A 16,207-nucleotide genomic window follows, 5' to 3' on the forward strand; every position below is an offset into this window, starting at 1 on the left:
ACATAGGAAAATGTATTAAAGAATATCTACACGTTAGAAATTCCTCCAATGATTGAAAAAGCCCATTCTCATCCCATACCATACACTCTTGTATTACTTACTATAGGTAGGTTAGCCGTATGGAACTTTATGTCATGCCTGGGCCTGATACGGGTGTTCCGGACCGTGTGATAACTATCCGGATCACATTAATCTCCAAGCAGATCCACACCGGGCGCGAAAATCGTAGTATGCTAGCCAGAGAAGGTCCAGTCAGCCAGAGAGGGTCCAATAGCCCGGTAGGGATCTGCCCTTAGACGGACCCGAACAAGGTTATCAACCGGCACGAGGAGGGGCAGCCTATTGAGAAAGGTGCCTCTACTCCTCCTCGTGCCTGCTTAACTCCAACGTGAAAATTGGCTGGGATTATCGTTTTACAACCCCGAATCTGGGACGAACCCGGCCGGCCGCGCCATTTCACAGCGGGAGTTTCCTCTCAGATACAATAGTGCGGGAACACACCGCATCACAACGCATCAAAGCAAAGGTATCGACATACAGACTTTTCCGTTAGACAAATTTGTACCATTAGTTTCTAGCTTGATGTTAAACCATAATTGATTAAAATGTCGTTTTATTTATGTGAATGCTTGGTGTGTCTTTTTGGAATCTGTTTCTGGCCATTCTTTCACGCTTGGATGCGGTGCAAAACCACGCCGAAACACCGCCATCTTTCAGTGTCTTTGTATCTTTTTCTCGCGTCTATATTCAGTTCAGTAAAACCCGAGTCTTGTCGTTTGTCATGTCTTCAGTTATGGCAGAAGCCATGGCGTCGTCCGGTGGATCGAGAAGTCTCTACATAACGTCCTTACTTGGTCGCTGATTAGCGCTCGTAACGGTGAGACGATCGAAACAAGTTTTGTTTCACGGCAGACACAGCGGAATGTAATTTGGTAGCACAGGGATTTGCCCGTCGCAATCCCAACAAATACATCTTTACTCTCCAGACATGCCAGAATGGCATCTAGTTGAGTCTCCCTTATTTCAAACTCCCAGATAGCACGGAAATTACGGCGGACTCTTTCCGACCACCAGCGCCTGCTTGCTTCCATTGTTATCTGGAATTCAAACCTGCCGGGTAACTGAGACGGCGCGCAGCTGACCCATGACGGGCGCCGGGCTTCGAACGCCGGCACAATTCGCACCTTCTTTCTAAGCGCAGTTTGACTGCGGGGAGATTAGGTAACAATTGCGTGTTAATAACCTTGTTCAGGTCCGTCTAAGGGCAGATCCCTACCGGGCTATTGGACCCTCTCTGGCTGACTGGACCTTCTCTGGCTAGCATACTACGATTTTCGCGCCCGGTGTGGATCTGCTTGGAGATTAGGATCACATAGGGTTCGGGAGTGTTATCACACAGGCTTCCATAGAATATTTCGAATGCATTTCGAGCGTGCTGGGTGCGCCGCCGTCGGAAATTCGAATACCGGATGTTAGAATCAATGTTGTTACAGTTTTGTGTTCGAGGACACAAACCTCCCTCAACTTCTGGCGCTTTCCGCATTGAAATGTGTGTTTTCTTGGGTGGATATGACCAAGGTATGACATAAATAAAATACAACACGTTGCATTCCGCATCACCATCGGTCCCAGCCCTCCCGCGGGTCGGATCGCTCGACGGCCGTAGACCCACGGTCGGGCTGGTACCTCGGCTGATACGGAATACCCCATGTTGTATTCTATAATCTTTATGTATATAATGTTATTAATCCTCATTCAACTTTTGGTGAAAACGAGTTACAAAGCTTCACTACAGACAGACCTGTTGGATGGGAGTTGTAATAATCTGAGACCCTACATATGTTTGACGACAGCCACATCTCAAACACCTTATAAATCTAAACCTGGCATCCAGTCTATTGTCGATAGACTGGACCCCAGGTTATCCTGGTGTGAGTAGATCAAACCTTACACAGTCTGGTCTCACGAAACTTGTGCTAACATTGTAAAAAAAAAACGTTTTACAGGTTAAGGAAGACAAAAACAAAACCACCATCTTTTTGGTGAGGCTAACAGAACCAACCATGAAGAAGGATCTATAGCAACCTCAGTTTGGTAGCCTGGCAACCATGATACCAATTAACCAATGCAAGCTCACTGCTATCTCTGTGGCGCTTGGGACTCTTGCTCACCCGGCCCAGTTCATTAGCAAATTCTAACGGGGTAGGTTTCAATTACAGGCAGGCAATAACTGGAAATAGGCCTGCTAGAAAGATAGGCTATCAGAAATACATTTTTTCCAGGCCTGCATGTGCTTAGCCGACCAATGGAGAATGGTGACTTGACTTGACTTATGTCGAGAATGGTGACAAGGCTATTCTATAAGCTGAACAACACAATCCACAGATACAATCAAAATACATGCCTGGGAAAACAGACATCCATTCAGTTGATACGTACTGTGAATGAGGTGCAGACACATATGTTAATATATATGTGAACGTTATACAATTCTTTTGGTATAGTAAGTTGTGGCATTGTGGTTTGGGTTGTTGACTCAGGTTCATCCTCAACTGTCCACAGAATTATTTGTTGTCATCGCACACATGTGACAGGAGTTTATTACCAGCTGTGTCTAGCAGTTGTACTGTATATTCATTCATTTTTGCAGCTGCTAAATTTCACCATAGGAGGGGAATGGAGGTACACAACTTGCTTTTGGTTCGTGGTTGAAACATTTCTGTAGACTGCTGTTTATATGCTAATTTGAGTTGAAGAGATAATCATGAAAACCACAAAAACAAAACCACTGCCAAAAATGTCAAGATTAACAGAATACAAAAATCCATGTCCCGTCCACCCCCATCCTAATGGTAAGTGGTCCAGTCCTGGAGGCAACCCTAGCCTGCTGGTTTGGGGTCAAGAGTTGGAGTCCCAGGCTAATGCTGCTCACCATAGATGCATGCTACTGTGGACAGCCTAAACTCAAATGAAGAAAGACATATTGCAGCTGGGAGAGCTTTCTACTACCACAGCAGTCTAGTGTATCGATCAATGTGAAACAAGAGTCCATAAGACACAAACCTCCATGAAGGTGTATACATCATACATGTACATGTAGTGACTTTACTCATCTTCATACATATATAAGGCTGTCTACTGTTTGACTCAACTTTGACAGCTACTTTCTCATTTATTGATACATAATTGACTAATCACTATTGACGGGTATTAACTGTATCAAATTTGCTGGGTCTTATATTTTGTTTTGGAGTAGAAGGGGAAAAAGCGCTCGGTATCTCTAATAAACATAATGCAAGACAGCGCATGTACATGATGTACTCTCAAACCTACCCCCCCCCCCCCAACAACAACAATTGACAATATACAATGTATATCTTACTAGTAGTTATGAAGACACGTGAAAGACTTGAGGCTTATTTGAAGTTATTATGACCTCTGTTGTTGTTTGAGCTCTTTCAAAGGTTAAAGATGTTGTTCTTAAGATTTTTACTAAAAGTTCCACAGGAACTCTAGGGTCAAGGTCAGCAAGGATTATGAGGTCAATCAGGGCTGTTTGCAGGACCCTTCCCTCCCTCCTGGTACCAAGTATCCAAAAGAACCTGGACAGCTCATGTTTTAGATACCAGGATATATACTTGTACCATATGTGCATTACGTCCTGGTTACTAGCTCAATTAAGCATTTGTTACAAACTCTGTGAATATGGCAGGTAAAGATGATAAATTAGAAAATAAACATACAGTTTGATTAGTGATACGTATGAATATGTAAAAAAAATAACCAAAACGTAGTTTAATTTTGTTCTGAATCCTACAATAAGCCGCCATCAAGCCTATGATAGGGAAGGTTTGTATTCCAATATCGACTTGATAAGAGTTATTAGGGGCTACCTTGTCATTGGACACGTGAGGCAGTTAGGCTATATCAAATAAACCAGTCTGTACATCTTTATGTGGTCTTTTATAATAGTAATCCACAGGACACTTGCTTTTTTTGGCTTGAAAACAGTTTGTCTATTGTTAACAGAGGTTTTGAGATTGAAATGGAAACACTTTCAAAAGTACAAAATCTTCAAGATACATGCAATACTATCCGTATCACAAATGAATTATCATGATGAAATGTGATATCAATATCCGTACACATGATGTTTAAAATATTAATACTGAGAAAGTTAACATTGTTGATAACTTGACATTACAAGAACAAATTAACCAAGTGGCAATACAGTAACATCATTCTAAATCTTCATCTTTTCCGAACAAAAGAAATTAAAGTCACTATTGTCTTGGCAGCTGCAGATGAATGGATGAATAAATGGCAGGATAGAAAAGAGATGAATGAACGAGTGATGAACAATGACTCTAATATTGGAATGAAAGACTGAATGAAGGAATGAGTGAATGAAAGAGTGTACCTGTGAACATGGCGTAGAAGTAGTTACTGAAGGACGCCAGCACGACTTTGTGAGCGTGGAGCGTCTTCCCCTCCACACTGATCTCCACGTCGCACAGCTGCCCGCTCCGCCGTAACGTGTTCATCGTGACGAGCGCCTTGTTGGCGAATCTCTTCTCCGCCTCGTGGACGACAAAGTCCGCTTTCCCCGTGGTCTGCTCGATCTTATCAAAATCCATCCTGAAACAAAGAATTGAACAAAAATTACTCATTAGGCCATGTTGATTTGATTATAATGAATGACAACCTCTAGGGACCCCAAAACTGCACACCGATGTCATCCAAATAATCAAATCAACATGGCCTAACTAAGAAATCATTACTAGCAAACACCTCAGAGTCAAATGCAGGCCCTAAGATGTCACTAGGTGGTCTAATTATGGGGATCAAGACCTAAACACATACCAAATCCCATCACAATGATCCATCCCCAGCTTTAGTTATGCTGTTCATAACTAAATTGACACAAAATCAGACTCCAAAAACAGCCTTCTCAAAGTTTAAAGTCCATGTAAATGCATTGCCTGGAGTCCATATCCTATTCCTGTTCCTATGACCCCATTCTCTCCAAGTCCCGTCCAGGGCACCCATCCCTATTGAGAGGTTTGGTCCTAATATAATGTCCTGCATTATTTTGGGTAGCTGACATTAATCAGAAGCAGTGCAAGGGGATCCAACTTTCAAATGCTTGTTTGAACTGTTACAGTTACTATGAAACTCGAAACAAATCAGAATCATAGGAGAATAATCAAATACCAATAATTTCTCTATTAACGGGTTCCAGACTAACTTACTAATTGGAAAGGGGAGCGATCAGATTCAGAGGGGTGCACTGGAGTTAGGTTAGGATTGATACCAGGCTAGTGCAAATGCTGAAATGTTACAGAAAGACAGAGGTAAAGAAAGAGGTAACTTCCCAAAAGGAATTTGGGCACATCCTAGAGACGAGGGGGGTATTTGACTCTTTGCGCTTCGTCACAAAGTGGCAAGGAGAAGTAATGGTATACATAGTAACAGCAATGTTTGAGAAAGCAAAGTCTCGTCAGAACAATTATGTCACAATAGGACAAGTTTACTTTGCACTGATTTAGGACAAGTTTATTTAACACTGATGAAGAGAGTAGATTTAACATGTAGATGTAGATGTTCGTTGAAACATCTGTACATGTTGTTCTGTACCTACCAAAACTACACATGTATGCTGAATTGATTTACCCTCCTGATGAGACTATTTACAGAAGACAATAGGAGAAAACTAACCTGGATCTGAGCCTGGTCTCTCCTCCTACCACCACACCATGTCTGTCTGTTGTCCCAGCTACAGGCTGAGGGAGAGGTCAGAGGTGACTTCCCAAAAGCAGGGGCACATCCTCTGTGGGTGTCGGATGACTCCGTCGGGGATTCCCTACCAAGGTCTGCACAAGTCCAGGGGCTGACAGGAGGGTTAGCTCAACACAGCTGGAGAGGCACGCCAGGCCTGCAAGTCTCAGGGTCTGACAGGTCCAGGACAGTGCATGTGGGAATATTAGTTTTACTATGGGCATAACATACATGTATATAGAACTCGACTACCTGGAAAGGAACACAGCGTCAGTAGTTGGATTCAAACTCTCAGAGCAGCAAGTTTCACAGCTGAGAAGAATTGAGTAAAGAGTTGACAGGTTGGGGATAGTCGATGTAGGATCTTTTCTTATGGCCGTGTACCTGGAAAGGAAATGAAAATACTTCAGATTTAGAAAAACAAAAGACACAACATCAGTAGCTTTCAGGACACTGGATGCAAACTCCCATCAGACCCAGACAGAGCAGCTGATGTTTCACAGCTGAGAAGGATTAAACTCAGATCTGTAGATACATGTTCCAGAGCTACACAGTACATGTACATGTAGCTTGCCATGTTGGGATAGTGCATGTACATGTAGGGCCTTTCCTATAATATCTAGAAACGAAAACTTGATTTAAAAACACTTTTGGAAAGACAAGCATCAAGACATTGGATTCAGTAACTCTCAGAAGCCAAGAAGTTTCACAGCTGACAAGAACTTAACAAAAAGGTTGAGTTTCACAAAAAGTGGAAGTTTCTGAAGTTGACAGACTGTTTTTTATTAAAGCCCTTTATAGTATCTACAGCTGTCTGGGAGGAATTTAGAATAAAACATTTGGAAAAACACAGAAGCTCATAAGAAAGTGTCAGGACATTGACTGTATACATTGATTGTACATTGTACAGGCTAGTACTACATGGAAATAAGTGTAAAGCTTCAAATGTTTGAAGTGGTTTTATTTTTGCAGTGTCTTCTCCAGCTTGAAATTATGACAGAACGAAAAGCTGTTTCATTTTATGTTCGGACTGTACTACAGAAATTATTTTCAACAGTAAGTTTACAAAAAAGGCATATTCGCAATTAGTCTGTATAATGCAAACTCAGCCGCTGTCCGGGGCTTTTATGGCCCCTACCCCCGTAGGGCTGAGCAGTTACTGGCCGCCGCTATAAGCACAATTAGACCAGTCTAATTCACAGTGTTAATTACTGTTATGATTTCAATGTGGAGAAAACCCCGAAAATAAAACCTCAGCAAACATTTCCAGACTTACAGTATTTTACAATTAGGTGGAATGGGGGAAATGTAAACATTGAAGTGACTTGAAAATAAAATTCTAAAATCATGATATGTAAAATTTAAACTAAAATTTAGAATGACACCAGATATTCAGTATCTCTAAAACTCTGGTGACTTTGAATTTGGAATGACAGTAAGAATTTGGGAAATCTGATCAACTGTCACCACTCCCCTGTATCCGGCCATGTGGCTAATCGTACAGTGGAATTTGGCCTTCACAGTCGATCCATAGAGATTTTTGAATAGAAAACTATGATTTACAGTAAAAGTGGAAATGTTCACGGGTATCTAATTTTTTAAGGAGAAAATGGATTGTCCGCAGTTGTTTTTATCATTATCATACAATTAGAGAAAGCTTACATCCAAAAAAATTAACCTTCACTGCAAATGAAGTAAATCTGAAATGTTCATGGTGGTTTACTTTTAATAACTTTATACATGTTCCTATTGCATTAATATTGAACTACAGAATTGTTTCAACCACAAACTTAAAATATAGTGAAAGATTCCTTTCTACGTTGATGAAAGTTAGACATCCAGGTAGTAAGATACGCCAAAAATAATTACTCAAGCAACTGGATAAAGTTTTGAAACAGTCAGACGTTTCAGACAGCATCCACTGTCTTTCGTCAGTGACTGACAGTCAGTGACTGACAGAGAAAGACAGTGGATGCTGTCTGAAACGTCTGACTGTTTCAAAACTTTATCCAGTTGCTTGAGTAATTATTTTTGGCGTAAAGATTCCTTTCCCCCAGCCCTCTAGCCTGAAAGTAAGTCCCTGTGAAAATTGATAAATCTACTATCCTCCTCATTACATCAGTGCATAGTCAGTGCTTTTTATCTGTTGCTGTCCAAATCAGAGCATTCATAAATCATCTTAGTAGATTGATGATATCAAGTTATAGTTAATTTTGCAGGCCACATTGTACGTCTTTTAGTTAAGCCTGTATAAACATTGGAATATTTTCCATTTTGGTGGTCTAGCTTAGCCGTGTGAAGGCAACAATACTGCAAATTCATCTGTTTTCATGGGGAATAAATTTCACGGAAAGAAGGTTTTTACAGCATTTTACATTCATTATTGACACTAAGTACTGTGATAGAAATAGCAGAAGATACTAGAGAGGCCGACATTTGCTTGAGAGTAAATACATGTACAATGTATCATATTTCATTCCCTCCCTATGCAATAATGGAAAATTAGCTACATAAATTTGAATGTGTATTTCTTTGCGGTCGTTCGTAACCTCATGTAACCTGAATAGAACACGTATTCGTTGGCAGATGGAACAGGCCGAATCTAAGATTGAATGTGGAAGGGGGATAGAACTTTCAATCCGTTTTGGGTTTGAAAATAGGCCCTTAAGTCCCCAAAATGAGTCATTTTGAAGTGTGGTATATACCAAACATGTTCTAGGCACACTTTTACCAAATTTCAGGTCATTCGGTTGAAATACCAGAGCACAGGAGCCCAAAATATACATTTTTATCCAAAGATGGAAAAAAAATTCTAAATAAAATGATTCAAAATCTAAATACTGATATCGAAAAAAAAGTCTGGGGGTATTTGTCCACTTAACCTACATGCCAAATTTCAGGTCAAAGAATGGAAAAGTTGAATCCATTTGAAGATTTGGCAGGAGGAGAAAAAGAAGAGAGCATGACCAAAAACAACATATTTCACTCTACCCAAACGTAGGTATGGGGAGTGAAATATAAAAATGTGTATTTTTAGTGTCATGATTTCAATACATGATCTAACGTTACATTTCAAGATCTACAGTGTACAAGACAATTTGATATAGAGTTAGTTTAAAAGTGGTTTTACAATGGAAAAAAAAATATCTTTAGTGTCGGTAGGTAAGCATTCTCTTTTTTATCTTCTTTTTAGATTTTGGCCGAAGTGATGAAACAATTTCAGTTTAACAATGTACAACTGAAATGTGTGTTAACTGAAATGCATTGGGGCACTAGTATTCTCAACATCATATCAAAATCATACAGATATACATAGTACAAGGACAAGTTAGTGTATTTTAATAACTAAATAAAGGGGTTTAACGTAATTTTATGCATTCTTACATTGACTTTTCAAAGCCTTTAATCTGTTTTCAATTTCAGAATCAGGACTGGTGTCTGATTTTATGACAAAATCATTAGTTTGGATTGGAGTTTGTCCTAGGACAGATTGCGATCGCAGTTGTCTTCAGTAATGTCTGTTTGTGTGTTTGTTCACATGTACAGACGAAGCCACTTAATTGCACCTCGGATAAACGCACCTTCCGTTTAATTGCACCGAATCCCAATATCCAAAACCGGTTCCCATTCACTGCATTGTTAGTGACTCCGCATATCTGCACCGCGCATGGTCACCAATGCCGGATAACTGCACCAATTTCTTTCAAAAATCCTCGACAAGTTAACTGAAAAGGTGCGCTGAATTCGAGAAAACGCGGTACAAATGAGCCGATACCTGCCAGTGCAAAAGCGCAATACCGCCAATATGTTTAAAACTGTTTTGAGTAACAAAAGAAGGCGGTCTCCATTGACAGTTGCGTTGCGTTGGTAGGAATCGTATGGGAGGTCCAGGGCGGGTCATCCGTAATCAGTAACCAAGTTTTAGTTTCAATTCCTAGTTTCATGACGGAACATGATTTACGTAAATCGACAACTGCACTCTACGTAATGTAACACAGAAACTGTTATCCCATGACTGGTATGACGATGTTTCAGAATGCCTCCCCTGTAACATTACGTGTGTTGTAATGCGGTAGATCGCATGGAAAAATGAAAGAATGCAAAATCAAAACAGGTTCGTAGTCATTTCTTTATTTTCAGCAAAGGGTCAATAAATAAAGTTAATAACTGAATAATTTCGTCTGTTTTCTTTATGCTAGTGTTTCTGACTAAAAATACACCCCCTCGCCCATGGTGGTGCGGTCCAGCTGGGCATTTCGCATAATTGCACCAGCCGGATAATTGCACCAAAAACGCTGACAAATGGGTGGTGCAATTAAGCGGATTCTACTGTATTACAGTTTCTGTGTTCTACCAGATGGAGCTTACCATTTGAGGTGTGAATTCTGCTAACTTCTCACCGGCTGAAAATTGCCTTACACTTACAGACATAGTAAAAAACAGAAGATTTCCTGCCTGACCTCAGACTTATGATACAGTAACTGTAAATGCCTTTAAAAAGGTTCAACTCGTTGGGATTTAATTTTGTTTTAGGGATTAAACAAGGGGATAAGCTGGAGGAAGACATCATAAAATCATTTTTGCGGTGGTTTGAAGGTTGTGGTTGAAACAAGGGGGCAGGCAGAAGACAGAACAAGCATTTCTGCCATGGTTTTAAATTTAGTCTGCGGTTGAAACGGTTTGAAGTTGTTTTCTGGGTAAGGCCACAGCAAGTAAATTTTATGGATGACATCCCCTGTAGACTCCAAATTTAGTGCGCGCAGGCGGAAAAAAATACAAGGCGGTAAAAAAAAACAAGATATCCACATTTTCAAACTTGAACACCATAAAACATGTAAGAAGAATTGAAGCGATATAAAACATGGTATTACAACCAACAAGTCTTTTATCCCTGTATTCAATAATATAATAACTAACACTGATGTCAACATTAAAATCATTCTTGATTTAGATCCGGGTTTGTATAGCATATCAAGAACGCAGAGACAAGGTTTCCCTACACTCCATGGGCACGGGAGTCTCCTGAGTCATGAGGCAGACTGACTGTATGTGACTCAATAATGCCGAATCTGCTCGCTTTGTCTCAACTGAAATTCTCTAGATGCTATTGCTGGCCTGACTATCAGCCTGAATATCCGTGCCGTCTTTTTATTCTGTCTTCAACGGACAGACAGTTAGACATGGTCCCTGTTGTCGGATGTGTTAGTAGTTCACTTCATTCAAGAACAGCACATCGAATTACACGTTGTTGATAATAATGGCACAACAATTACAGACTAATTGCAAGTACAGGTTTGATATGAGGGCTGCACTGTGTCTGATGAGGAGCAATCTTATGACAGCTTGCATACACAATACTTGTGCAACACATTTGTAACGATTTTTCACCATTCCTACATGTACTAGTACATGCGCAATGCCTTTTTTATGCGGCATCTGGAACGTTTTTGCAATGGAACTGACAGACTTTTGAATCATATTGCCCCGTTGTCGGTTTATTGACCATTGCCAAAGGATAGAAAAATTCGTGTTTTTTATTTCAAAAACTGCCGCAATAAAATGACCTCGCTGTGGTCTAATGTTAAGCTTGTAGAATTAAAAACGGGCATTCCTGCAGCAGTTTTTAGTTTATAAACCACCGTGAAATTTGTAAATTATGTTTATCCAAGGAGGTTAAAAACAGCTTTTAACGTCCTTGGTTTATCTGCCCCTCTATGTTACTTTAGTACCCCCCCCCCCCGTGCCATGCACTCTAACAATGTCTAATCAAAACATTTCTGATTTCTTCAACATTCCTCGCTCTGACGCGCCACAAAGTTCTGTAATAAAACATATGCACAACATTCTAGCATACACTGCTTATTCTACTGTAATTTCACCTAAACACTGGGAACTCCCTACCAGAGAGTGTAGTCTCCAGCGAAACAGTCAACCAGTTTAAGTCTCGACTAGATCGACATTGGAAGGAGCTAATGCTCGAACACGGCGGAAGCGAATAGACCAGTCCACAACAGGCGATGCCTTCCTCGACTGAACTTGGTATAAAGGTATAACGGTTAAAGGTATATAAAGGTTAAACTGCTGTCCAAAACAATGTCATGCTGAGCGAGAGTTGAGGAAAATAACGTTAATCATACTTTTCCCCAGTGCGGTCAGCCGAAATGGACCAGATCTGTACTAAGACTCACACACTAACAGTTTGACAGTGTTATGTTGCAGTCCAGCGCTGTTACAAGTAACCAAAGCCCAAGTGTTTCACGGGTCGCAGGTTCTGTAGGAGATAACGGTTCACACCTACCTATTCATGAGGCGTCTGCCATCTTTGTCAGGACGGACTCGTCCATTCACCATTATAGGGGCTTATTTTGATATATTTTCTCCATTTCTCCGGGCCTAAATTGACTTTCACAGTCAAAACTATGCGGAAATATGGTAGTACCTACGAATCTTGCCCAAAGTTTCGTTTGTTTTGAAATGCTCTGAAAATGTTGTTCTAGTCAAATTTTGCCTACTAGACCACGGTCTCCCGAGGACTTCTAGCGGAATATTTGCAAATTGCAGCACGAGGTACCAGCGTTTGGTATCAAAGTTTCATCCTTTGTTCTTCTTATTTACCTTAACCCTCAAACATCTGAACCTATTTTTGCGACTAAAATGACTGAATGGGTAAAAAATGACCCCAAAATGTTTTGTTCAGTAAAACCTCCCTTTTCATTTTTTTTTCGCTGATTGTTATCCGTGCATTGCTTCATTAATGTAAGAGGAATGTTTTGGCATGTTTAGGTATAAATAATTCCCGTTCATTATCATAGTATAAATGTATGCAAAAAGATCAGAAGGACCGTGTCTTGAACTATCTCTATTTAGACCGGGAGGGGATTTTTGAAGTCCACACCAAATTTCATGTTGCATAACTAATGAACGGCTTACGCGAGGGCCACCAAACTTGGTGACTTTTCATAAAATGTCCTTAACAAAAATTTCAAATTAATAAAGCAAGTTCATCGTTTTTCGTGTTGCCATGGCAACGGGTTTTTGACAGGCATATTTTACAAAATCTTCTAATTTCAGTTCAAACAATGAGGTTTCGAGGCTTTTTTGGTACGCCAAATGTATTTCCTTACATTGTTATCATCTTATGTAATCCAATGTAACTCTTATGATTTATAAATTTAACATTGATATCAATCTGATTTGATGACGTCATTGGTCAAAATCCAAGATGGCGGATAGAATCACATAGAATCATGTCATTATGACGTCATTATGACATAAAATCTGTTATGGTAATATCAATTTACATGTGCATCATCCTCTGAAAATTTGGTGGTCATATGATAAGTAGTTGATGCGTTACAGAGGGCAGGTCTCAAAAACAGGACATTATTTTTGCTGGGGTCAAAAATGACCCCAGCGGACTCCACACAGACTTTCCTACATAATGTCAACAGTATTGTGCCGATCCCCCTAGAAAATTAGGAGAGGTTAGAAAAGATGTCTACCGACAAAGTCACGGAAGGAATTTTTCTCAGATCAAACATGTTCAAATAGCACGTCAAAATCCACGCCTGGGGTCAAAAATGACCCCGTTCAGGTATTTGAGGGTTAATAAGGTCAAACCGGAGCTACTGTTTTGGGTTCCGTTTGTACATCTGCTGTGTGTTCACAGCACAACTCAAGATCGTGTTGATGTAATTGTGTTATTTGCATGAATTTTGGTAAATAAACGTGTTGAACGACGAAGCAAAAGATTCTAGAGGAAATTTTGGAGATTTCTATGATTAATTTTACTTCCTTATAATATTGTATAATAAATGTATGGTGGTCATTGACAATATAGTATTGTGGACATTGACACATAAAATATAGTTCATCTTCCACAGCTTTCCCTGTACATTACGTCTTCTTGTCGATAGGAAGTTTTGTAACGGTTAACGTTATCTCCAGATCCCCTTTTTATTTCTAGTGAGTGAGAACTTATTCTCTTTTTGCATTTTTCCCACTGTCGACAGGATGTTCCTGTCACTGTCATTTGTAATTTGAATGATGTTAACCGTGCTGCCCAGTATTGATATCTACATTGTTGTACATGTATAATGCACAATGAACATTGACCCTTACAAAAATATGTGTCTCTTCGACTTTGTGTTTTTTTCTGTAAAACATACCTGTATAGATAATATATGATACATATATGTATAACAAATTTGTATTATATACATTTCGCATTGATATTAAGTTCTGGTGGTCTCTGACTAAAGGTTAATGACAATGACAATGACGTTTATTGCATATGCATGCCCAACATAGGGCTAAATGCATTACAATATCCAGAGGATACTAAGAAAACTATGCTATGCTTAAACTATGATTTACATGCTTCTTCTCTCTTCTTGAAACATTATTTGTAGGCAAATTCACAGAGTTTTTCCATTACATCGTAATTAGCTGTTGACATTACATGTGCGAGCATTTCCTCCTTTGTAAAATGTGCATCTCTTCGGTCTCGCAATATGTCACTAACACAAGAGAATTTTGTACATCTTTATAAAGAGAGCATTCTAGAACAAAGTGCACTTCATTATCTATATAGTTCTCATTACAAACTAGAGTTCCACGACCTCATACCTTCGCCAAATGATTTTAACCTTTATGACTGATGTATTAGGAGTGTTTCTCATCAATTATAAATCATACCAGTTGATTGTCTTAAAATATAACATGTCCAAAGTATGAGCTTAACAAATTATGAGCTCAACAAAGAAAGTTATGCTAATGTTTTTCATTGATTATGCAAATGAGGCCCTTATTAGCATAATTTGATTCAACGATGTTCACATTCACATAACGTCCCGATGCCAGGAAAAGTATTAAATGTATGGAATTGCCGTCATTTGCCAGTGTGGAATTAGAGAAGTTACTCACTAAGTATGCAAATTAGGCCCATATTAGCATATTTTCTATCTAGAAACATTCCTCTCTTCCTCAGTTACAATTTGAATAGTCATATCATGGAACAAAGCGGATTTTTTAAGTTGCTTCATAAATAATGCAAATCAGAATCTGATTTGCATAATCATTGTCCAATCATACTAAGCATCACACAAGCTATCTGCATACCAAAAATCATGACCATCCATCAAGCCAATCTTGTTATAGTATTTCCTCATCACTTATGCAAATTAGGTCTTCATTTGCATAGTTTATATCAATTAATATTTCTCTCTTCCTCAGTTACATATGTCACATGTTTCAGAGTCCTATCACGGAATTTGGCGGATGTATAAACTTTCCTCATTAATTATGCAAATTAGATACTGATTTGCATAAGAAATGTCTTATCATTTACATCATCACACAAGCTATCTACCTACCAAAAATCATTACCATCCATCAAGCCCTTCTTGAGTTATTCCCTTTCAAAGTCAGACGCAAAACCTGCTCCTGCAGTTCCAAAAAAGCCGCTAGGGGGCCCAAACCCACACCACTTACTCTCTGTCCAAATATCTATCTACCACTACCACATAAGTTCCACAGCATGTCCAGAACACGAGATATCAAAACAGGAAGTTCCGCTGCAGTACCGTAAGAAGCCGCTAGGGGGCCCAAAATCTAATCGTTTTTAGGTCTCATCAAAACCTACCAACATACCAAATACCAAGACAATCCATCAAGGCATTCTGGAGTTATGCTTTGCCACTACAGACACACACACAAACAAACGCTACCCTCTGCATAACCTTCTCGGCTAAGGTAAATATACATAGTCTGTCATTAGGAGGAGTCCGGTTATATCTACCAGCTTCAATATGTAGTACGTGATCGCTAATCCTTGGCTTAGTCACGGCGCGGCGATTGTTAAAGTTTTTTTAAATCGAGGTTTCTCTCTTTCATATGTATGTTTAAATGTTTCGTAAGTGCTTAACTTGTTACCTTGGTTCTCTTTTTTGCCACTGGAGTTCAGTTCTGGGTAAAAACTTTGCACTAAGATATCTTTTAGTCTTTAATTTGTTTTACTTCAGACTGAGCGGATGATGTATTACTGTCCCTGTTGTGTAGAAGGTAGGTAAAGCCTGACTCCTCAAGGATTCTACTAACAGAGGACAGCCAACATGGCAACTTGCGTCGGTGCATGTCTTGTTGAACTAGTAAAGATTCAAACTGAAGACTGTTTGTGGGCACCTCTCTAACTAATCTTTTGTAGTACGAGTAAAGTCTAATATATACTTCAATCCATAGGGGGTACCTGCCGAGTTCGGCCCTCGTTGCCAGGTAGCTCGCACTCTTCCTTACGCCTAGCAGTTTACAAAACTTAAGATGAATTTGTTCTATTGGGGACTTGTCGTTTAGTCTAGTCTTGCCCCACACCTCGGCACCATAAGTTAGAATTGGCGCTACACATGCATCAAATAGTTTGAAGTATACGGAG

General features: G+C 39.7%; 1 protein-coding gene across 1 annotated transcript in view; it reads right to left on the reverse strand.

The window, feature by feature from the left end:
* The window catches only part of LOC136437083 (kelch-like protein 20), a 32,926-nt gene extending 20,743 nt beyond the window's left edge, over window positions 1–12,183 (reverse strand). Inside the window, exons 1-3 of the mRNA XM_066431549.1 lie at window positions 12,077–12,183; window positions 5,719–5,951; window positions 4,421–4,638 (exon numbers count right to left, since the gene is read on the reverse strand). Coding sequence (XP_066287646.1) covers window positions 4,421–4,637 — 217 coding nt within the window. The 5' untranslated portion in view covers window position 4,638; window positions 5,719–5,951; window positions 12,077–12,183. The remainder of the gene's footprint in view (window positions 1–4,420; window positions 4,639–5,718; window positions 5,952–12,076) is intronic.
* Between the last annotated feature and the right edge of the window lie 4,024 nt (window positions 12,184–16,207).

Source organism: Branchiostoma lanceolatum, chromosome 6, assembly GCF_035083965.1.
Source record: "Branchiostoma lanceolatum isolate klBraLanc5 chromosome 6, klBraLanc5.hap2, whole genome shotgun sequence".
Classification (NCBI taxonomy): Eukaryota; Metazoa; Chordata; class Leptocardii; order Amphioxiformes; family Branchiostomatidae; genus Branchiostoma; species Branchiostoma lanceolatum.